General features: G+C 52.1%; 10 protein-coding genes and 1 non-coding gene across 11 annotated transcripts; 4 read left to right on the top strand and 7 right to left on the bottom strand.

Moving 5' to 3' along the window:
• Positions 1 to 1549: 1549 nt before the first annotated feature.
• On the bottom strand, positions 1550 to 3380 carry J4E93_005886 (uncharacterized protein; the record flags this gene model as incomplete). Its single annotated transcript, XM_049343804.1, has 5 exons — positions 1550 to 1980; positions 2034 to 2062; positions 2132 to 2228; positions 2341 to 2936; positions 3010 to 3380. 5 exons carry the CDS (start codon positions 3378 to 3380, stop codon positions 1550 to 1552), a joined length of 1524 nt encoding a protein of 507 aa, XP_049199037.1.
• A 1346-nt stretch (positions 3381 to 4726) lies between these two features.
• Positions 4727 to 6203, bottom strand: J4E93_005885 (uncharacterized protein; the record flags this gene model as incomplete). The annotated part of the gene is made up of 5 exons (XM_049343803.1): positions 4727 to 5174; positions 5234 to 5329; positions 5386 to 5575; positions 5630 to 5765; positions 5964 to 6203. The coding sequence occupies 5 exons, from the start codon at positions 6201 to 6203 to the stop codon at positions 4727 to 4729; spliced, it is 1110 nt and encodes a 369-aa protein (XP_049199036.1).
• A 1170-nt stretch (positions 6204 to 7373) lies between these two features.
• On the top strand, positions 7374 to 9072 carry J4E93_005884 (uncharacterized protein; the record flags this gene model as incomplete). The annotated part of the gene is made up of 4 exons (XM_049343802.1): positions 7374 to 7481; positions 7535 to 8034; positions 8091 to 8501; positions 8547 to 9072. 4 exons carry the CDS (start codon positions 7374 to 7376, stop codon positions 9070 to 9072), a joined length of 1545 nt encoding a protein of 514 aa, XP_049199035.1.
• A 130-nt stretch (positions 9073 to 9202) lies between these two features.
• J4E93_005883 (uncharacterized protein) lies at positions 9203 to 10114 on the bottom strand (the record flags this gene model as incomplete). Its single annotated transcript, XM_049343801.1, has 1 exon — positions 9203 to 10114. The coding sequence occupies one exon, from the start codon at positions 10112 to 10114 to the stop codon at positions 9203 to 9205; it is 912 nt and encodes a 303-aa protein (XP_049199034.1).
• A 710-nt stretch (positions 10115 to 10824) lies between these two features.
• On the bottom strand, positions 10825 to 12041 carry J4E93_005882 (uncharacterized protein; the record flags this gene model as incomplete). The annotated part of the gene is made up of 2 exons (XM_049343800.1): positions 10825 to 11379; positions 11427 to 12041. 2 exons carry the CDS (start codon positions 12039 to 12041, stop codon positions 10825 to 10827), a joined length of 1170 nt encoding a protein of 389 aa, XP_049199033.1.
• Positions 12042 to 12508: 467 nt separating this feature from the next.
• Positions 12509 to 12926, bottom strand: J4E93_005881 (uncharacterized protein; the record flags this gene model as incomplete). Its single annotated transcript, XM_049343799.1, has 2 exons — positions 12509 to 12770; positions 12832 to 12926. 2 exons carry the CDS (start codon positions 12924 to 12926, stop codon positions 12509 to 12511), a joined length of 357 nt encoding a protein of 118 aa, XP_049199032.1.
• A 666-nt stretch (positions 12927 to 13592) lies between these two features.
• J4E93_005880 (uncharacterized protein) lies at positions 13593 to 15408 on the bottom strand (the record flags this gene model as incomplete). The annotated part of the gene is made up of 3 exons (XM_049343798.1): positions 13593 to 15128; positions 15179 to 15316; positions 15376 to 15408. 3 exons carry the CDS (start codon positions 15406 to 15408, stop codon positions 13593 to 13595), a joined length of 1707 nt encoding a protein of 568 aa, XP_049199031.1.
• A 517-nt stretch (positions 15409 to 15925) lies between these two features.
• Positions 15926 to 16750, top strand: VMA4 (V-ATPase V1 sector subunit E; the record flags this gene model as incomplete). Its single annotated transcript, XM_049343797.1, has 3 exons — positions 15926 to 15958; positions 16043 to 16551; positions 16600 to 16750. The coding sequence occupies 3 exons, from the start codon at positions 15926 to 15928 to the stop codon at positions 16748 to 16750; spliced, it is 693 nt and encodes a 230-aa protein (XP_049199030.1).
• Positions 16751 to 17183: 433 nt separating this feature from the next.
• J4E93_005878 (uncharacterized protein) lies at positions 17184 to 17891 on the bottom strand (the record flags this gene model as incomplete). The annotated part of the gene is made up of 1 exon (XM_049343796.1): positions 17184 to 17891. The coding sequence occupies one exon, from the start codon at positions 17889 to 17891 to the stop codon at positions 17184 to 17186; it is 708 nt and encodes a 235-aa protein (XP_049199029.1).
• Positions 17892 to 18198: 307 nt separating this feature from the next.
• J4E93_005877 (uncharacterized protein) lies at positions 18199 to 18735 on the top strand (the record flags this gene model as incomplete). Its single annotated transcript, XM_049343795.1, has 1 exon — positions 18199 to 18735. The coding sequence occupies one exon, from the start codon at positions 18199 to 18201 to the stop codon at positions 18733 to 18735; it is 537 nt and encodes a 178-aa protein (XP_049199028.1).
• A 1942-nt stretch (positions 18736 to 20677) lies between these two features.
• J4E93_005876 lies at positions 20678 to 20775 on the top strand. The gene has a single exon. It is a non-coding gene; the product is annotated as a tRNA-Val (tRNA).
• The last annotated feature ends 276 nt before the right edge of the window (positions 20776 to 21051 follow it).

Raw genomic sequence — 21051 nt, 5'->3', positions numbered from 1 at the left:
TGGCGCTCGGCCAGACCGATTTGTTACACATGCATACTTGCGCAGGAAGGCTGATACTTTGCTCTCTCAGCTCGTGGAACAAGGGTAGCCGAGGGTAGAGGCAGGTACAGCGCATGTGCACAAACCGCATTCCTCGCTGGCACTCACAACACTACACGAACTTGTTCTATACCGCGTTACCGTAGATCACGATGCGACCCAGCCTCCGCTTCCATCTTTTGAGTATCGCCGCGCTGGTCGCTGGAAAAGACATCCCCAATCCACAGGTACGGGCAACAGGAGTGCAGGTAGCGATCCCAGAGAGTCTCATCACGCCGGCTCCTGTTTTACATGGCGATGTATTCAAAAGATCCGTTGCGACGTGCGGCTTCATACGTGGCAACTCAGGTACATCGATCTTCACTTTGGGAAGCAGTCAACGTCTAACCTGGAACAGAATTACCCATCACATGTGCGGAGAACTATAACTGCATCACTACACGACAAATTGAGCCCGGCTTTGCATGTTGCAATAACGTTGAGTGTCTCGATAGTTGGGCTACATGCCGACCGTACGGCCAAACAGATTGTTTCGGCTATGACCTCCCAGCTGATACCTGCTCGTCTATATATGGCTCAATTCTTCAATGGTATGCTTTCTAGAGTTTTCCAGATTGAATGAATGCTCATATCAGACTACAGTTCGCAGCAAGCACAACAGTGCTTCCGATACGCTCGCACTTCTGCCCTTGACGACACGAATACATTTTACTCGTGGGCATGTGGGACAGCTTCAGATGACATTCTCGTGCTTGCGACAGCAACAGTCGAAGGAGAAGTTCTGACCGCGGATTCCGGCACCACGGGTATCGATGATTTCCTTCGATCGATCACTGGCGGGCTTCAGCCCACCGCCAGCAGCAAAAACCCTACGGCCGGTGGTAGTGGAGGTAGCGGTGGCAGCAGCAGTAATCCGATCAGTACCACTGCTATTGCACTCATAACGGTGGCCGGTATTGCTGTACTAGTCATCGCTCTGCTAATCGGATATTTCTGTTGGTGGCGCAAGCGATCTCGTGAAAACATCGACATCGTTGATAACAACAAACATTCTCAGTTGCCATACGAACCGACTGTTACGCAAGGCCCTCGTACCGAAGTCATACCCTCATACGGCGGTTCTCGGGACGAGATCATGGCCTCATGGAGTGGCCGGACGCCTCTCGGAGCGAATCCAAACGTGCCGCCATCTGAGGCTGCTAGTGAATGGTCTGGGCCCACTGCGAGTGAGATGCCACAGCGGATGTCAACAGTACATGAATCGGGCAGCAGCTTTGGCAACAGGTTTTATTGATTTGAACTTTTGATGGCTACAGAGACGCTCTGGTGGATTTCTTGAGTGGGGTGTTGAATACCTGTGACTTGCGTGCGACAGGAGTCAGTAGCGAAGTATTATAAATGGACGCATCAGAAATTGCCTCGTATCACTCCAGTCTCTCCGAATTCAACCCTGAGACCACTGTTGACTGAGATCAACGAATACAGGCAGCAAGCAAACCCTCCTTTCCCCTCATGCCGATGCTTCCCATACCTTCCTGGTCGCCTCTAGTTTCCGCACTTTATCGCTCTTAAACACCAACTTCCACTTACTGCTGTCGAATAGCTCGAGCAAATCGCATTCAGCACCACCATTTCCGCCGCGCGATAGCCCGACCTCGTTCACAAAGTTCCACTCGCGGCCACAGCGAGTGTCGCACTTGCATGGTACCCACTTCGAGAATCTTTTGAGCATCTCGCGCCGATTAGGGTCAATGTTTGTCATCTTGGTGATATCAAGACTAGATTCGACATGGAGCATGTACAAGATCGCCATCACGAACGGCTTCCGATGTATGCTGTTGCGTACGTCGCGCTTATCTCGGAGAAGGCGCGCCCAGGTTTCGAAGACGTGGTTAGATGATGGCTTCGCATCGGGGCCGAACTGCTCAAAGAAGGCGCTAACTGGAAGGCTGTTAGTCTCTTTTGGGGCTTGAAGTTGGGCTTGTGCTACGTACAAGTTACTTTTCTATCTTGGGGGTCGCATCTGTCGTATATTGTTTCGTACACGTAGTATGAGTCCAGAGTTAGATGCTGCCAGTACGACGGCGCATACTCTTTAATGTACTTGGGTCCTTTGTGCAGTGAATAGAATAGCTTCGTCACAGCAGGCTTGATGTGATTTGCAGATGGAGTTGGTGAGATGATTGGTTCTATTCGAGGTAGTAGTCAGCGTTGATCTACGTACGATGGAACATATATAGCCGAGTTGGGGGATTATTTATGTAAAATCCATTTCCTCAGCGACAGCGAGAGTCAACGCACTTTTCTCAGTTCCTGCCACTTTCACCCAGTGTTCCACCATCTCCATAACTTGCGCATCGTTACCATACGTATCAGTTCGTGACGCAATGATGCCCTTCTTGCTCGCTTCGTCAATCGCCACATCAGAGAGATCAGGAGGATTGAACCTGAAGTATCCGCCCCGGCTCGCCAACGTTTTGTGCGTCCGATGAAACCTGTTCGCTGTGTTCTGAGTCTCTGTTGCGATCGAAGCAATGCTCTTCGCGACCTCGGTGACCTTTTCGCCGAATCCGTGTAATGCTGGTCTGCCGGTACCGATTGATACCAACACTCGGATCTGCTTGTCGAACTCTTCTTCAGACTTTTCGAACAGCGACATCGCTTCGAGATAGAGTTCGTCGATGGGATTGTTGGATCCGATGCCTGCGTCAAGAAACCGTCTAGGCTCACCAGAATGTGTGATTTCCATCGGTGCAAAGAACGATGTTGCCGCGGACGTAGCACGAGCTACTTCCCAGATCTTGACTTCGTTGTAGAAGTTGGAATGCTCGCCGGCCTTCTCATAATCGGTGAAGCGTATCGGGACACGGCTTTCCTCTGTCATGGCAATCACAACCCTTGCCAAGTCAGCGTATGGTCCCCAGACGAAGAACGTTAGGACTTTACGTTTTACAAACTGAAGTTTTCGACCCTCTGAACCTATCATCTGATGTCCACCCAGCGTTGGACATCACCTGCTTGATCGCTTTCTCCATGTGTTTCGTCTTGTACCGAGGCTGAACTTTACCATTTCGAATTTTGAAAGGCAGTTTCTTGTCTTTTGGGTCGAAGACGACGTCCATCAGTTCGGTATACGCCTCAATGCACTGATCGACGGACATCTCCAGTCGACCGAGCATGATAGCGATCAAACCTCCTGTGCTCGTTCCGCAAATCATGTCGAAGTAGACACATGGTTTTGGGCTGCCAACCAAAGATAGTATCTTTCTCAGCATGTACAGTGAGGCCAGACCACGTACGCCTCCACCATCGAGACTGAGAAGTCGAAGATCTCCCGACATTGTCGTTATGTAGCTTGGTAATATTCGTAAATCCTAGATGCAAAGCGCATACGTCCGAGAGAAGGATGAAACGCGCAGAAAGGCGAATGCACAGCTCAACAGGGAGCGCGTAAAGACCTTGGACACAGATGTCACCGACCTGGTATAACATATCGCGAAACTCGGCTTTCGTTCCGATTTGAGTTTTCTTGATGTGAATCAGCTCTCGGCTAGACCCGCAAAGCCGCTGTTCAGCTCGAGACCGGTCGCTGAACACGGCGTTGGGCCTCGACCCCCACGATGCGGCGGCTTGCAATGCCAGGCTACGATTCGTTCGTACAATCTTACATTTGCGCATAAATGAACGACCCTGAATGGTTAGCCATGCTGTCGGGCCACACAAGGCTAAGCGGATGATGCAGACGACCAAATGCGAGGGGCAATACTGTGGCTTTTCTTGGCAGCTGAAGAATTAGAAATCGAATGACCTGAACACAACAGTCTTGGGGCGCATTTCTTAGGCATTGATTGCGAGTGATTGAACGCGCAAAAGTAAAACGATGCAATGTCACACGGAGTTCTCTGGATGCGCCGTCGTTAACTCCTCAGGAAGCTTGGCCGCCAGTTTTGCCCGCACCTTGTGACCCAACTCTTCAACCGATTCCACCAAAGCAATGTTGTACTTCTCACATACCAACTGTACGTTGCCTCTCTTCCAGAAACACTCTGAACAGCAAACAATCGCCTTGCCTGTTCCGGCATACAGTCCTAGTTCCAGCAGCGTGATGGGCTGTAATGCCTTAGCCTCGCCTGCGAAATAGAAAACGATAACATCGGCTATGCGCGCGTAGTCCATTTCCCATTCAACCTGCTGTTTGAAAGGCGGGAAAGATATGTCTTCGATCCAGCTGCTGTCCCAGTCATCTCGGCGTGGGTTCAGAATAGCAATGGGGAGGTCGGAGAGCAAGGCTGTGAGTTGAGTCTGCCAGTCCTTGTTGGGATCGGACTGAATAGCTCCAAAGAGAATCACAGACGGCCTATCGACTAATGTTCGAATGGGGGGTTTGTGAACGATGGCTTTGGTTGTGGAAGAAGACATGTCTGATAGAAGTTGTGATGGTGCGGAGGCTGGCGCGTGCTGGCGCTCCACAATAACCGCGACTTGCTATGACATAGTGATTATGTAATCTGTTATCCTGAAAAACAAGCGATCCTCCAACTCCTAGTTGGTACCAGCCCAGCATCCGACATCCATCGTAAACCCAGCCATTGATTAAATACCTTGGAAATCCATAAAAGCGTCGCAATGTCGTAAGCAAGCAATCATATCGATAGACGCACATTCAGCGTCAAGCGTGGAACGAAGCTTACAGGGCCCTGGGTGCCAGGTGCCCGTCTGGCCAGACCTGACGTGAGTATGGATTCGCAGGGTCGCCTCCGTTACCCCCTTCATATGTGACCTGGACGGTCCGCTCGTACAAGATAGCTTCCTCGCTATCATTGTCCCCCTTGTAGGAGACGCGCCCGGTCGGCACCTTGGCCTCTCGTCCCTCCGAGGCTTTATGTGCCACGCTTGCAAGAGGAATCTCATCGTCGCCGTCTCGTTGCGTGCCGTCTACAGTGCGCATCAACGTATCATACTTGCGCTTCGCGTTTCCATCACTTCCCCAGGTGCGCAGCCCGCGATTGCGACCTGAGGAATCTTTGTTTTCAGATCCGCGACTCTCGCCGACTAATCGCGGGGCCGCGTGTTTAAGGAAACGTCGCAGGGTCGGCAAGCAGCAGCATATGACGAACAAATTCGATTCGACGACGCTGTATTGTGGTTAGTTTGATGGATCCATAACGCGAAGAACAGGACAACGAAGCCTTACATCCACAAGCAACCCACCGCTATGATCCAGGTTTGGTCCATGTCTGTCAAAGCTGGGATCAACACGATGAGGCGAATGATTGAAGTGACCATTGTGCTACATTGAGTCAGCATTGGTTCGTAACGCGACTTTCCTTCCCGGTGGACACTTACATTGATCCAACACAAAACATGATCGTCAGTCCAATCTTCTGTTTCGTCGGCATTTGCAAACCCCAGACGGTCGGAATGGGGATGGCCATCAGCATCACATCCGTCACGATTCCGATTACAGCAGTGGCAATATAGATCGCCCCTCTGTTGACGCATGTTGCCGTTGCGAGCAGTAGAGGATCCCAGCTAGCTGCAATTGGCTTGCAAGCGAATATCAGACTGAAGAAGATCGCTGTATACGAACCAGCGCAGACGAAAAGGGTGATCCAAACAGCCCATTGGAAGGCTACGGACGGGGAGAGACGACTGTAGAAGATGCAGAGTGCGACCTTCGTTAGGGCTGTGCAAGGAGCATACACGACTGGGGCGGCCAGAATGAGCTGTCAAGTCGTCGAATTAGCACATACGCAATAAAAGTAGGTGAGGGAACGATTTGTCTGCTTACTCGCGAATAAAAGCCAAATTTCTCGATCGAGATTTCCCAGGCGTGAACGCCGATACTACCGGTCGAAAATCCAGTTACCAACAGACCTTGAGTACCAACTGAACAAGCCCAACCAAGGAGGAGCAACGCTAACCTCTGTCAGAAGAGTTATACTGCCACTGTCATCGGACACCATACCATCGTCAATCTGGAACTGCTTCATAAGCCGAATCTTGGTGTAGAGCCGCTGCCCAAGAAACGCAAGGGCCAAGATGTTCTCGACAATGAAGACCACATACGTCTCCGTCACCAGCCTCCGCTGTGGGTTCGCGAAGTCGACCTCGTAGCCATTCGGTGGAGGGATAATGGTTGTGACGCCGTTAACTGTCGCCATGACGTAGCAACCGTTGGACAAAGAACGGGTAGTTGATTAATGAACAACGGTCTCGGGAGCGGCAGCTAAAGAATACTCCAACGAGGGAGAGCATGCACGCCTAGGACTCTTGAAACCTTATTCTCCTACTAGCAGGCGGAGGTGCTTCACACATAAGGTCGTGGAGGCTCGACGGCCAAGATTCCGCTAAATTCCCAGTCCAGGGGCGGAATAGATGGGGAGTGGATGTGAACGACATTGATGTCGATCGCATCGAAGTACTCGCCTGGACGTGAAGGCCCGTCTCGGAAAACTTGACTCCTTCGCTAGACGTTTGACCTGGATACGGACATGGAGGCACAATAACTACCGAGAAGGGGTCCGGGGTCTTGCTCAGATAGATACGACACCTTCATGTGATCGGGGAGACCATGGCCAATGCACGTTGGGCTGCTGGTATACTGACTTCAGATCAGTTCAAATCATGTATCAGGCCTCCATACTCCAGTCCACAAGACGATCCAGTGCTCATCTGGTTCATCCCACAGTATCCACTGAACAGATCGGAAGATACGATAACCGATATGCTCTGAGAGTCATGGTGAACACCTCTCAGATCCGCATTTCTGAAGCACGGTAATTGGCCGCGATGCGAGCGAAGAGTCGATGCTGACGCGTGCGATGAGGTTAGGATCTGATCCTACAGATCGAAAACGTTGAAACCCCGACGGGCAAGGCCGACACTAGCTATTCCCGTAGCTTGTGGGTCTTGCGTTCGGACCGCCCGCGGCATTGGTCTAGAGTGTGATAGGTTCCATTTGACCGTCCCGTGCTCAAGGATATTATTTGCCTATCATATCGATCAAAATTTATGGGGCCCTCGTCTCTTTCCTCAGGGACCAGAGGAGCACACCCCTCCTTCGGGCTGATGCGCACACCACGTGTTAGAACGGCAGCTGGATATGTACAGTTCTGCTATACATGTTAAGATCCGCATAAGAGCCGCCTACCTAGGTAGGAGGAAGACTGTTCAGGTTTAAATGCCAAGTTGGAGCGATATCTCCTTCGGGTGCTGTTAGCCGCCGCTGGCATGGTAACTGCAGCGATGGCGGTAATAAAACCTCAACCGACCCGGCATATCGGTCCAACAACATCTTTTTCGAGTGTGCTAAGTTTTAGATTTGAGACAGCATGAAGCTCCTTGCACCGGCTATTGTTGCATCTCTGGGATTACACGCCGAAGCTGCCCAGTCCGGTGCGCACAAGAACGTGGTTCTTGGCAGTAAGAATGACAGTTGCGTGCGTGACGGGTACTCCCTAGTCAAACTTTGACCATTGCTGACCGGCTATAGTGTTCATCGCTGGAGGTTGCCGGACTGAAAAACGTCTTCTACGAAAATGATGAACAGTACAAGAACCGAACGGCATCTTACTGGTCGGTGAGTGCTCAGTTGCAACCCAACTGCATTGTCCAACCGGTATCAACCGAAGAGGTGTCGACTGCGGTCAAGACATTGGGTGCGCAAAGCACCTGTAAGTTTGCCGTTCGAAGTGGTGGTCATTCGACCTGGGCCGGGTCCAACAACATTAATGATGGCGTGACACTCGACCTCGGTCTTATGAACACAACTATCTATGATGAGGCAGCAAACCTCGCACGATTCCAACCTGGCACCCGATGGGGTGGTGTTTATGGAGCACTTGAACCTTACGGGGTAACTGTCGCGGGTGGACGAGCAAGCAGTGTTGGTGTTGCCGGTTTCTTGACTGGAGGAGGAAACTCTTTCTACACTGCGCGAAGGGGTTTTGCTTGTGATCAGGTGCAGAATTTCGAGGTTGTCCTTGCGGATGGGTCAGTACTCCGTCGCATCATCACACCATTCATGACTTGCCGCTAACACCAAGCAGCGAGGTCGTCAACGCAAACGCTACGTCAAACAGTGACCTCTTCACAGCCCTCAAGGGTGGATCTTTCAACTTCGGTATCGTCACCCGCTACGACGTGCAGACATTCGCTGCCGGAGACCTCTGGGGTGGTGTCAGGGTTCACGACAAGAACCACACACAGCAACACGTCGAAGCTTACACGGCATGGGTCGACAACGTCGAGAACTACCCTGACGGCTCCAGCATCGTGTTCTGGAGCTACCTACCCGCCATGAAGGATATCGTCATCATTGCTGCATACGAGGATGTTGCCGGAAATGTAGCTCCCGCAGGCTTCGACAAGTTCATGGCTATCCCTGCTCTATCCGACACTACAAGGAAGGCAAGCCACAAGAACCTTACTGACGAGCTTGAGCAGCCTACTGGATACCGGTATGTTATACAGAATGCTGCAAAGTAATCGACTGACCAAGCTAGTGACATCTGGTTCACCATGACTTTCAAGAACGATGCCACCGTATTCAAGTACATTGTCGACGCCCACACCAAATTCGTCGAAGCATGGAAGGCGATCAGTACCGACGGCGACTTCATCACTCAGTGCATGTTCCAAGCCATCCCGACCACCTTTGCTGAGCACAGCAAGGAACGCGGTGGAAACGTCATGGGTCTTGATCTCGTAAAGGACAACGCAGTCATGCTTCTTTTTGACATTGCTGTCAAAGGGGAAGAGACCGAAGTCATTGCGAGGGAGGCGCTCAGAGCCGTCACCGAAGAGATGCAAAGATTCGCTGCCAGTCAAGACGCTCTGGTAGACTGGCAGTACCTAAACTACGCCGACGCTTACCAGGACCCACTTGGTAGCTACGGCTCCGCAAACGTCGCTAAGATCCGGGCTGCGGCTAAGAAGTACGACCCCAAGGGTATGTTCCAGACCCAAGCGCCTGGTGGATTCAAGATCTCAAAGGTCAAGAACTCGACTTTTGTCAAGCAAGAGTTGTAGGTCTTGATAGCGCCTCCGCTGATGGCAGCGATTAACCCGACGAAGAAGAGAAAACTTTTCATGTACTCTTAGCAAGCCACGACGTAAGATGCGTCCAGCTTGAAGAATCTTCAGTTTTATTTGTTCTGCCTCAAAAAGCACCATAACCATTACCTTCATAGCTAGGCGCATTCAAATGCTCAATCGCCCTGGACCTCAGCTCCCTATTTTGCTGTCTCCCCTCAACTTCGTCCCTCAACTTCGCCGCCTTCTCAAAGCACTCTTCCGCCTTTTCCGTATGCCGCGCGATACGAATATACCTCGCAACTAACGGAACATACCACTCGACAAGCTGCTTTGCCGTAATTCTTTTCTCCTCGTCTCGTTCCCACATGCTCTTATACCAGGTGTTGAGTGTTCTAGTATACGGCCAATGCTTCCAAGCCCTGTACGCGTCGGCACCGTTGGCGCAGATGGACATGCGGACGTCGTGGTGATTCATTAGTTCCTCTTGTGTAGCGTCGAGGGGGCGATAAACGGTGGGTATGAGAAGACGCCATTTTAGTTGTTTCCAAGCGCCTTCGTCAATCAGGGTAGGTGCGGGTTTCTTTGCCTTTATCTGACTCTCGACGAAAGCCTCCCGCGGTTGGACAGGATATGTTCTCAAAGCGAGCGTTTGTAAGGTCGCACCCAGAGCCCAGATATCAACGGATGGGCGCTGATTCTCTTGTTCAACTAACGGTGGTGCGTATTCGGGTGTACCGAGAAAGTCTTTTTTGGGCTTCTCGCCTTCAAGTAGAGGATATCGTGTCATACGAGCGAAGTCGGTCAATCTGAATACCGGTTCATCGGGGATCCCATCTTTTGGATTCCAGCCTTTGGGAAACTCGACTAGGATGTTGTCTGGTTTGACGTCGTTGTGGACGAAGCCAAACTCGTCATTCATGTTGTGCAAGTAATCCAGAGCAAGGGCCATGTCGCGAAGACACTTCCAGATTGTGACTTCGGGTGTTCGTATGATAAGTTTTGAATGCCGGAGTTGCTGTTCTTTATAGTCGGCCATATATGCACGAAGATCTCCTAGCTCGCAGAATGGAAGAAAGATTGCTGGGGCCGCCGGATGATGGTTATGCGACCATGCTAGCATTCCGGCGATGTGCTCATGCTGACCGAGGATAGTAAGATTCTCGACTTCTGCTTTGATGCGCTTTGATGCTTGAGATGCGTGGTAAGGAGTGTTGTACGCGATCGGAGTCTTTACTGCAATAAGCGCTTTGGAATATTTGTGTTGGTATGCGTAGACCGTGCCATCTCCGCCCTCCCCCAACCAGCGTGTTTGGTTGAACAGCCTTCTGAACTTTGCGTAGTCTTCTAAATCACCCGTGTTGAAGGATGAATTCATGCTCGCCTTTCTTCGCTCCCCGCTAAGATCCAGGAAGATTCGGCTGATGTGCTTGAGTGAATCCATTTTACAAGGGTGGGGTATATGGAATTGAACTTACAGCACTGTGTAAAGATACGGCTTGAAAACACAGAAGTCACTATTATATACTCACAAGGTGCTTCGTAGGAAGGTGTCCTAGCATCTTGAACTTTGGTTGGCGCTGACTGGTGGTGCGATGACACAGCAATACGACCCACTCACAGCTTGCGCAAAACAAATCGTACCATGGAAAGGGATAGCATCGAGTACCAAGTATTCCAGGTGTAGTGTAACTTAATTTGGCAAGTATCGTAACGACAGTGGTGACAACATCAGAATCGTCAGGCTCCTCACATCTCCCCACCAATCTTGACAGCGATCTTGCCCACAGCACTCTGCTTCGCCATCATCTCAAATGCCTCAACAGTCTGGTCGAAAGAGTATTCATGCGCCACTACTGGCTTGATATCGTGTGCCTCAACGAACTGCGCTAGTTCGACAACTGCATCACGCGGGAAGGCGCAACATCCTTTCACTGTGTTTTCGTTGTCAGCATACTTGGCATCTGATACAGGATGAATAGTCGGAGGCTTACGAGTCTTCGCAGTGAATAGAATGCTTGGGACGAAAGCAGCGTCGATAGGTGCATTCGCTGTCAAAACGCCGGGCATGCTGATCAAACCGCCAACGCGGGTGCTGTTGATGGATTTCATCAACGTGCCTGCACCACCTGTCTCGATAACATGGTCGACGCCCTTGCCGCCAGTAATCCGAGAGACTTCTTCGTCCCAATTTGGCGTGGTGACATAATTGATGAGGTGCGTCGCACCGAGAGTCTTCGCAATCTCGAGCTTGCTGTCCGAAGAGGAAGTAGCGATGACCGTTGCGCCGAGAGCCGAAGCAATCTACGTCCTATCAGCAACAATCATTTGCAACACACATGACGACTTACCTGGATCGCAAAGCAGCTAACCCCACCAGTCCCCAAAGTAAGCACCCACTTCCCTTCCAATCTCTTGTCAGTCCAGCCCCCCATCCAATCTCCAACACTCCCATCCAACCTTCCATCAAGCTGCCCACGAATCGCAGACCAAGCCGTCGCCCCCGCCGTCGTCAGAGAGGCCGCCTCAACTGCCGTCAAGTGTTTTGGCTGCTCCACAATCCACTCATCGTGCAACACAAGATACTCCTGCAACGTGCCATCCTGGCTTGTGCCGCCTAGGATCGTGGCAAAATCTAGGTTGCGGAAATCTCCTGATAGCCATCCGTTCTGGTTGAACATGACTGCGAGTCCTTTCTTACCAGCCCAGGCAGAGTCTAAGCCGGTCGAGTGGATGATGCCGGCTCCGTCGGAGCCGGGGACGAGGTCAGATTTGTGGTCTCCTGGGTATTGAGGGGAGCGGGTGGAGACGAGGACGTCGCGGTAGTTGAGGGATGCTGCTGTCATCTTGAGGAGGACTTGTTTGGGCCCTGGGGTTGGGATGGCCTTTTCCTGTTTCCTTAGATCGGACAGCTTGGTAGCTGTGGCAGGAATGGTCCATGCTGCGTAGGTGGTTGGGGTAGACATTGTAGAAGTGCTCTTCTGTCGATGGTGACTTAGTAAAGATGATGAGGTTCTGATGTTTATCGTGAGCTGTAGTAAGAATACTTATACCACATCCTGATACCTCCACCAATACCGAGATGCAGTCAGCATGCAGCGACACCGAGAATGCTTAGCGAGCATTCACCCAAGGCGTCCATTTCTGGTTTATTCCGCGACAACTTCCAACTCGAGGTTTTACAAATGCGTTTCGAAAAGTTGAGGTTCATGGCTGATACGTTGCGACGTAAACTTCGTGATTGGATGCAATACGCCGACATTGGTAAGCAAGGCGAGCAGCGCGATTTCGCAACACATACCACCGGCTACACAAGGATATCCTCGAACGCGAAAAACTGCAAACATCAGAGACTTGGTAAGCAAGGCAAGAAACAGCGTCAATCAGTGTTTATGACGCGCAATCGTCATTCCAAAACTTCTCTTGCTTCCATCTACGCACCATCCTTCTTCCTCTGCCCAACGAAAAACCCCAAGCCAAAATCATCCGTCTTAAACGTAATCTTGCTCCCCTTGGGAAAGAAAAACACATCCCCCTTCTCAGCCTTCACTTCCTTGCCCGTCTCATCGCTGATGTAGAAGTGGCCATCTACTATGATCTTGATCTCATCGTACGTGTACGTGTACACGAGTGGTGTTCCCTTTTCAAGGCGGTAGAAGCCGCCGCTGATGGGCTTGTCTGGGTCTGTGGACTCTCTGGTAAGAAAGAATTAGTTCACTGGAGTGGGATGGCGGAAATTAGGGAGGCTCGACGTACGACGATACGACGTCACCGAGGTAGGCGTTCTCGTTGGCGATTAGAGGAGGCTTGAAGCTTGTTTGCGCTTTCTCGAAGTATTGCATGGCTGGCATGGTGTCGGTGGTTGGTATGATGTTGATTGTTCGGGTTATCTAGGGGTATTATAGAGGACGCTGTAAGTGGAAGGCGCGAAGGCACAACCGGCCTTATGTACTACAACCTTATCTATCATCGCCCAATCTTCAACACTTACGGCGTCATCAGCTTCTCAAGTTACAATCGATCAACCAGAGTTCCCCTGCTTCTGTCATCCAGTCAGCCGCCATATAGGCGTAGAGCAGCGTATATCTGGGACTTTGATACTGCATATGGCGCTTGGCGTGCGTCAAACACATGGCCGATTTGGCGGGCGTTCTGCTAAGCTTTCCGATCTTATCCACGGCCATCTATTAGTGTGCGCTGCAGGTGTTGAGCGAGACGACCCCGAAACGTTGGAGGTAGCTGGGGATAGTGGGGTGGTTCAAGGTGGGGCAATGAGGTGTAATCTGCGATTGGCTGTGAGCTTATCGTCAGGAAAGGATTACTCCATCTGGACGTCGTGCATATGTGAGTTAGTGTAGTAACGTGGGTTCAGACTATGACTCGAGGAGGCTTTCGCAAAGCGGAGATGCTGGTTGCTTGAAAGGGACGATTGCGCTGCGTAGTAATCCTTAGGACTGCGTCTTGAATTCTGGTAATACATTCTGGGTATATTCAAATTAATGGATGCGGTAGTGATATCATGCAGGTCGTTCTTCTTCATGGTCTTCGTCCTCTTTCCACTTCTTGCGCCACCACTTCATCTTGAACCAGTCGCCCAAATTATCTTGGCTTTTGCTCCCTTGGCCGTACCCCCAGGTCTGTCGTCTGCGGGATGTTTCGTCCATGTCTGTATCGGAGATATCTCCATCTTCTGGATCGGGATGATCAAGAAGTGATGTTGAGCTGTCCATGGGCTTCTTTCCTTGCGATACGCTCCTGCCTCGGCTACCAAAGCCTTCGAACCAGGACCGTCGACGCATCTGATTGAGCCACGCCGACTGCGCAGCATTCCTTCGTGGAGGCAAAGTTCCAGATCTTGGTCGTCGTTCTAGATCCACGGATCGCCGAGCAGGAGAAGGCAGAGTCTCTCGGTCGTTGAGCTCATCCCATATCTCGTTTGTCTCTTCCGATATGGTCATCCTCCGTCTCCTCGGCAATCTGCGGGATTGTATAGGACTTTTCAAGTCACCGGCGTCTACCGATGCTCGCTTCTTCGGATTGGCGAGTGTCACCGCGGGACCTGTGGGAGCGCGGGCCAACAGAGGTGTCCTTTCGTCGACCGCTTTCCGTTTGGCTTGCTCCGAGGCATAGCCATGAACGCCTGGGGCTTCTTCGTCGATGTCCAGAGGTGAGTCGGGTTCGTCGTGGCTATGGCCATGCGCAAGGCCGATGCCGGGTTCCAGCACATTGTGAGGCATCGGAACCCTGCCTGTGTGCTTGCTTGCTACTGGTGACATGGGCTCTTCCTCGTTGTCTTCAAGTCGCCAGCTCAAGCAGACAACTCCCGCAAGCAGAATAACAGTTCCAAGCGCGATCAATCCAGCGTGCAGACTCGACAGGCGATCGTTCTGGTCGAAGTAGATGAGTCCGTCTATAATCGCGATAATGTTGTACACGCAGAAGACCAAGGGGTAGAGCACGCTTGTGCTAACCAACTTCAGTCCGCGATGCATGTAGTAGAGTTGAGTCAGAGCGAACACAACCAGTCCAACTAGGATCATCCACGACTGCCAGCGGTCAAACTGATTATGGCGGTCGACGAGAGTCCGGACAAGGAGTTCGACAGCGCTCTTTGCGATTAAGAGCGAATGCGCGGAGAGGATGCCACTGACGCACCCGAAGAGAATACCGCGTACGAGGCGTTGCCGAGGAGTGGTCCGCGGATGCATGCGGTGCAGTAACCAAGTGGCAATAACCAGCATGACAACCACTATGCCCGTCATGACCATCCATACAATGAAGGTGTTCCGTCCCAATAGCGCCAGCAGCTGATCCAGGTTATGCGACGGTTCCGCAATGGCACCGAACAAGGCGATGAGCAATGCGCCTATCGCAACGAGCATTGTGCCGACGAAGGAATATCGCGTGAAGGGTTCGCTGAGGATTATGGAGGCGCATATCGAGTTGAAGACGAGGCCGGATGCCTGCAGGGTGGAGAGGACGGGAAGGGGGAGGGTGGTGATTTGAATAGTACTGCCGACGATGTTTGCCACGACGAACATGAGCATGCCCAGCTGTATATCTGTTAGTGAATCGTCCCCGAATGCGCGAAGGGTGTGCGTGCCTGCCATCTCCGCCGCTTGTATGGGGGTCGCCTCTCATCGTCGTCGTCCTTCTCTTCCTCCAAGAGATGGGACTTTCGCTGCAGCGTCAGGCCAACGCTCTGGATGCTGGTAGAGGCAAGGCCGACCATTACTCCAAGCTGCATGTCCGTCCGTTAGCGCTCTATCCCGCTGGTGGTATGGCGTCCTGGGTACTCACAGCAACGCTCGCGCCCGGCGAGAGTTCCACCATGGTTCGTGTCGGCTGTCGTCGCTGCACTGCGCGTATCGCTACCTAGTCGTCGGGCGCATGCTGTGCGTATGGGAATATGAAGGCGGGGATGTGTGGTCTTGATAATAGACAGCGCAGACGTGGAAGTCGCGAAACGTCACGCTGAGTCGGTGAAGTGCACGAGACGGTTGGGGAAGACTAGCCGACGCTGTGCAGGTTGCAGGGATCAGCCGACTGATGATGTAGTTGGACTCAGGAGGAGAGAGCTCAGGAGCAGCAACGAGACGACGCGAGGAGTTTGAAGAAGAGATATATCCATTACATTCATAGTGTGACACGTTTAATATTACCATCGCGTACCTGCGACGTCGTGCCATGGATCCCTCTGCCGACGTACCTGGGTAACCGCGGGCAGCATCTGGGTGTCTGGGGGCCCAAGCTTGAACTTCAACCTCCAAGCTCCGTCACTGCTATACCTCGACGCCAGCACCCATAACCCTCCCCCGTAGCCCAGAGGACCCCACACAATACCGCCATCATGTCGCAAGTCCACGCCCTCTCCGACGACCAGGTACAACTCCCCACCCGCCTCAGCCCGCGGCAAGCTCCCCGCCAACTACGTCAACACGATAGCTAACATGCACCACCATGGCAGGTCGCCGGCGAGCTCAAGAAGATGACGGCCTTTATCCGCCAGGAAGCCATGGAGAAGGCCAACGAAATCCGCCTCAAGGCCGACGAGGAGTTTGCCATCGAGAAGTCCAAGCTCGTGCGCCAGGAACAGGCCTCGATCGACTCATCCTACGAGAAGAAGTTCAAGCAGGCCAGCATGTCGCAGCAAATCACCCGCTCCACCGTCTCCAACAAGAGCCGATTACGCATCCTCTCCGCCCGCCAGGAGCTGCTCAACCGCCTGTTTGAGAACGCCGAGAAGAAGCTGGGCGATGTTTCAAAGGACAAGAAGAAGTACCAGAGCGTCATGAAGGACCTGATTGTCGAGGGCGCCTATGCGCTCAACGAGGACAAGCTGCAGGTCAAGGTCCGGAAGGCCGACTACGACCTTACCAAGAAGGCTATCGAGGAGGCGCAGACCGAGTACAAGAAGAACATTGGCAAGGAAGTCTCCATTACTATTGATGAGAGCGACCCGCTGCCAGAGGGATCGTAAGTCTAGCATCGCTATGAACATGGGATATGACTGACTCCAGACAGCGCTGGCGGTGCCATGATCGTTGGTACAAACGGCCGTATCGACATCAACAACACCTTCCAAGAACGATTGAAGCTACTCGAGTCCCAGGCCCTGCCATCCATCAGGGTCACGCTCTTCGGTGAGAACGAGAACAGGAAGTTCCACGACTAAGAGGATAGTCGGGACGTGGAGTACGATGAGTTGGCTGGTGTGCCCGGCCGCAGTCACGGGTCAGCACAGACGAAGGTCCGCGTCAGCAGTGTCGGACCGAGGTTTTGATGAGTAGACTGTACATGCACGAGATCTTGTAGACCTCTCGGAACATTTAGCGAGTTTTATTCCATGCACATTATCGAAAGTAATGTTTGACTGTGATATCATTGAGCAACTGTTCTCGACCACTAACTACAGAACCTCGTATGTACTGCGAAGGAGGGTATAATATAACAAAAACATGCGCTCGGAGACGCTGTGTATCTTCGCATCAAGGAGTGGATATCATCAACACTCGTTACCCCGTAATAATCAAACGCCGGTGCTAAGTCATAGCATGCAAATGCTCGTATATACAACAAAGGAAATCGTCACCGTGCATCGAGTGCACTCATACGCGTTCGTAAACGCGATCCCACATGGGACTTCTCGTCCTCTTCTGCCCGCCACCCATGACATTTCTCAACGGCCACTCAGTCTTGCTGCTCTTCTTGAGAGACGAACTGGGGTCTGGGTATCGATCGAAGCTTCTGTGTCCACCATAAAGCTCATCGTCCTGATCAGTGTACCCGTTGTTTGAGTACTCAGGGCCGTAGTCTTCAAGGTATGCATATCCGCCCGCGAAAGGGTTCGAAGAGGGTTGCTGGTGGGTGATGGGAGAGATGGGTCCGGAATCGTCTGATTGGTATCCACGGCCAGAGTTGGTGGATAAGCTGGAGACGGCAAGACCGGAGGAACTACTTCCGCTGTGGTCGGCGCTGTTGTGTGCGAGTGAAGGGCGGAGCAGACCTCGTGATGCTTCGGCTGCTGGGCTGCTGATGGGACTGGTGGGAACGGGTTTGCGTTTTATGCTCGCCACGGCAGGGACGGGGAGCGTGTCTAAGGCCGACATACCGGGTCTCCGAGGACCTGTCTTGGGTGGTGAGTTATTGCGACCTAATACTGGCGAGTCTCCGTTCAATTCTTCGTCAGGTTCGGTCACTTCGGCCACTGAGTGCAGACTCGTATAGCTTGTTCGTCGACCGCGGGCACGATTCGACGAGTGGCTGTGGTAGAGTGCGGGCGCCAGAATAGGTGTGTGATTATCTTGCATTGCCATTGGTGTTGAAGCTGCTGGCATTGAATTACCATCATTGGGATGTGTTGTCCCTGCAGTCGCAATGTTGTTTGCCTGAGACGGTGTGGGTGCTGCAACCGGTGGAATCTGATGGCCATGGTAGGCTGTAGACATAGGAGCCGGATCATAGCCATCATCTTCCCAATTCATATCTTCAACGAAACGGCTCGTCTGGTGTGACGCGGGATTTAAAGGTCGCCTATGTTCGAAGTTCTCACCGCCCAGTCCTCGGTCCTGGAACGAGAAGCGGGGAATGAAGCCCGGAGATGACGGAGGTTGGCTGCCTTCGATGGATCTCCTTCTCTTTCGGCGCAAAACAAAGCAGCATACGAGTAGTAATGCGGCAAGTGCGAGTACTGCTAGTGGCACGCCCACACCAAGTCCGATCTTCTCGCGTCTAGTCAGGCCAGCGTCGCTTGAAGCGGGTGCCACAGGATCTGCGGTTGGATCTAAAGTCGCAGATGGACTTGCGGGAGAGGACGCAGATGTTGAGACGGTAGTCTCCGAAGACGACGATGACAATGACGATGAGGTCGCTAGTGTGGTCGAAAGCTCAGAAGAAGACCTAGAGGAGGATGCCGAACTGGTGGTTTCGCTCGAGGCACTGCTCGAAGATGCCGTAGACGTGGGAATCGTGCTCAAACTTTCGGATGCTGATATCGCAGAGGATGGCACTGCGCTATTCGATAATGACTCAGATATCGATGAGTCGGTATTTGAAGCTGTCTCTGTGGGTAATGCCGTTGGTGATGCGGTGACATCAGTTGGCAATGCTTCGCTCGCAGGTGGTGCTGCCGTCGCAGGCCCGAACTCTTGTATGAAGTAGGATTGTATGTCGTATGGCAGCTCTTCGAACCATTGCGGTCGGTTGTCGTCGAGGAATTCCTCCCAGAGTATGCTCGAGACAGCGGGTATGTTTGTCGCAGCGATCTGTCTTAGCGAAAGTGGTAGTGCAGTAATAAGCACTTGCAAGATCTCGATGCTATTGTCAATGTCAGTGCAGTCAAATTTTATGTACATCAAGGACTCTTACGCATCAGGATCCTGTCTATGTTGTAGCGATCGAACATCTGGTCTTGGTGCGGGTGTGATGACCGGCACTGCAGCGCCGTACACCAAACCCACCACATTCCCCAAGACCAGCCAATTCCATCCTCTTAGCGAATGCATGTATGCGCGAACGAGCGAGTGTGGTAAAGAAAGCAGTAATAATAAATCGCAAATAGCGGAGAGTCAATGTTCGCAATGATGCGTCAGCGCTTCATGTCTGGCAACAATAGTACGAACAGTCAGGAAACCAGTGCCCAGCGGCAGCGGTGGCCATACTTTTTGACTGTTCACACCCATGTACATTGTCGCATGCCGTCGACGTCCATAATTCGTTGGAGCAAGCAAAGTCGTCGCAGTGTGGCGATTGATCAAGAGATCGTCCACACAGCCCACCGGTCTCGTTACTGCTCTTGGTAGAATGGCATGCAGATCAGGGTCCTGACAGCCGGTTATGAGGTCGCGCACCCGCAGATTCGCCCCTCACTAGCCACACTTCGGATGACACATTTGGTCGAATCGCATGTCGAGCTGCCGTTTATCCTGGCACGGATGGTTGTGGTGGAGCGATCCGAGTGGGTCAACGGCTGCGTGTGGCTGGTGTGATGCTGGGGGGTTCGCTTCGCTGCCGAACTGGACAACGCTGTGCCGGCGAAGCGATGCCGCGTATACGTTTGATGCGATCTTTGCAGGGAAAGATTTGCATCTAGAGACAACGTGACGTTCGACAGAGATTCTTTTTATTTTTGGATCAGTTGGTTCCGGAGGACGAATGCCGACCAATGGCTGTTAGGTGCGTGTGTTGTTTGGGTGACTCCTTCCATCTCGCGTCGGCTGCGCGCAGACGCGCTCAATGAGGAAATCACCGTTCACCGTCACTATAGTCGCAACTGCTGTCTACGTCTGCTGAATTTTCTTTAACCTAACCTCACACCACCCGACTATGCCCAACCTCTAACTGTACCATTATCACTATTTACACGTTGGCGCAACGCGACCCGGTCATGCCAGGGAATCATGTCTTCGTACCTGCGCTATACCACCGACGAATGCGGCATGCGCGTTCCTGCGCGAGTACCTCGAGAGCATACGCGTAGAATTCGCACTCAACCACAAGCAATCGCTTGGATAAGGCATTCAACTCCTGTACCCCCTACTCATTCAAGTTGGTCGTAAAACCAATTATGTTCAGTCACGGCCCTAATCCTCAAGGCTTTGCTTTCCTACCTTCAACTGACTCAGATACTTCAGGACCTCGCCGCTAAGCACCATGTACACCTACGACGATACTTATCGCGACGCGACTTACGACTCAGCCATATCGAAGTATAGCCAATGCGACAGATGCTACTGGATCGCCCAGTACCAACGTACAAATTCGCCATCATTCAAGCATGCTCGCTGCACCTACTTGCAAGTCATCAATGTCTGCGCATCAGAACCACCATATCATTTGACTTGCACATCCAAATGTACCTCGATCTCAGGATCAATCATTACGAAGGGCAAGCGAATGAGTGAAATCGAGGAACCAAGCCTGTCACGCTAGCAGCAGAGGGTCTTGTCTGATACGTGGTCTTAGTTACCGAAATGAGTTGGCGCCCAACATTTTTCTACCTTCCAACCCCACCTTTGGTCGCCTCTTTCGAGCCACGCAACAGCTACGACGACGCTGTTTTGGGGATATATTCTGCGCTTTTTGACCTCATTTCATCAAGCAAGGCTCGTTGGTGTAGTTGGTTATCACGTCAGTCTAACAACGGCCGTCAAACGCCAGTTAGGACACTGAAGGTCCGGAGTTCAAACCTCCGATGAGTCATCATCGGCGCTCGCAAGAGCGCATCGAACATTTTTGCCTTTTCCCCAGGCTTTGGGTATCTTTTTGCGCGGACAGCCCCCAGATGACCAATTTGAGCCGATTGAACTCATAAATTGAGGAAGATGCTGTTGACGATTTTTTTAGGTCCCCTTTATCTCCTCTAGCCGGCGGTCTTATACTCTACTTGATATAACACTCTTGGGTGCTGTTGTTGGGTGGTGGGGGCTCGTTGGCCCGTCTACCTCAGTATCGCATCGGCGGCGAGCCTGTAGCTTG

The sequence above is a fragment of the Alternaria ventricosa genome, assembly GCF_023758065.1.
Source record: "Alternaria ventricosa strain BMP 2768 chromosome Unknown scaffold_9, whole genome shotgun sequence".
Taxonomy (NCBI): domain Eukaryota; kingdom Fungi; phylum Ascomycota; class Dothideomycetes; order Pleosporales; family Pleosporaceae; genus Alternaria; species Alternaria ventricosa.
This window is presented reverse-complemented; position numbering and strand designations above follow the sequence as displayed.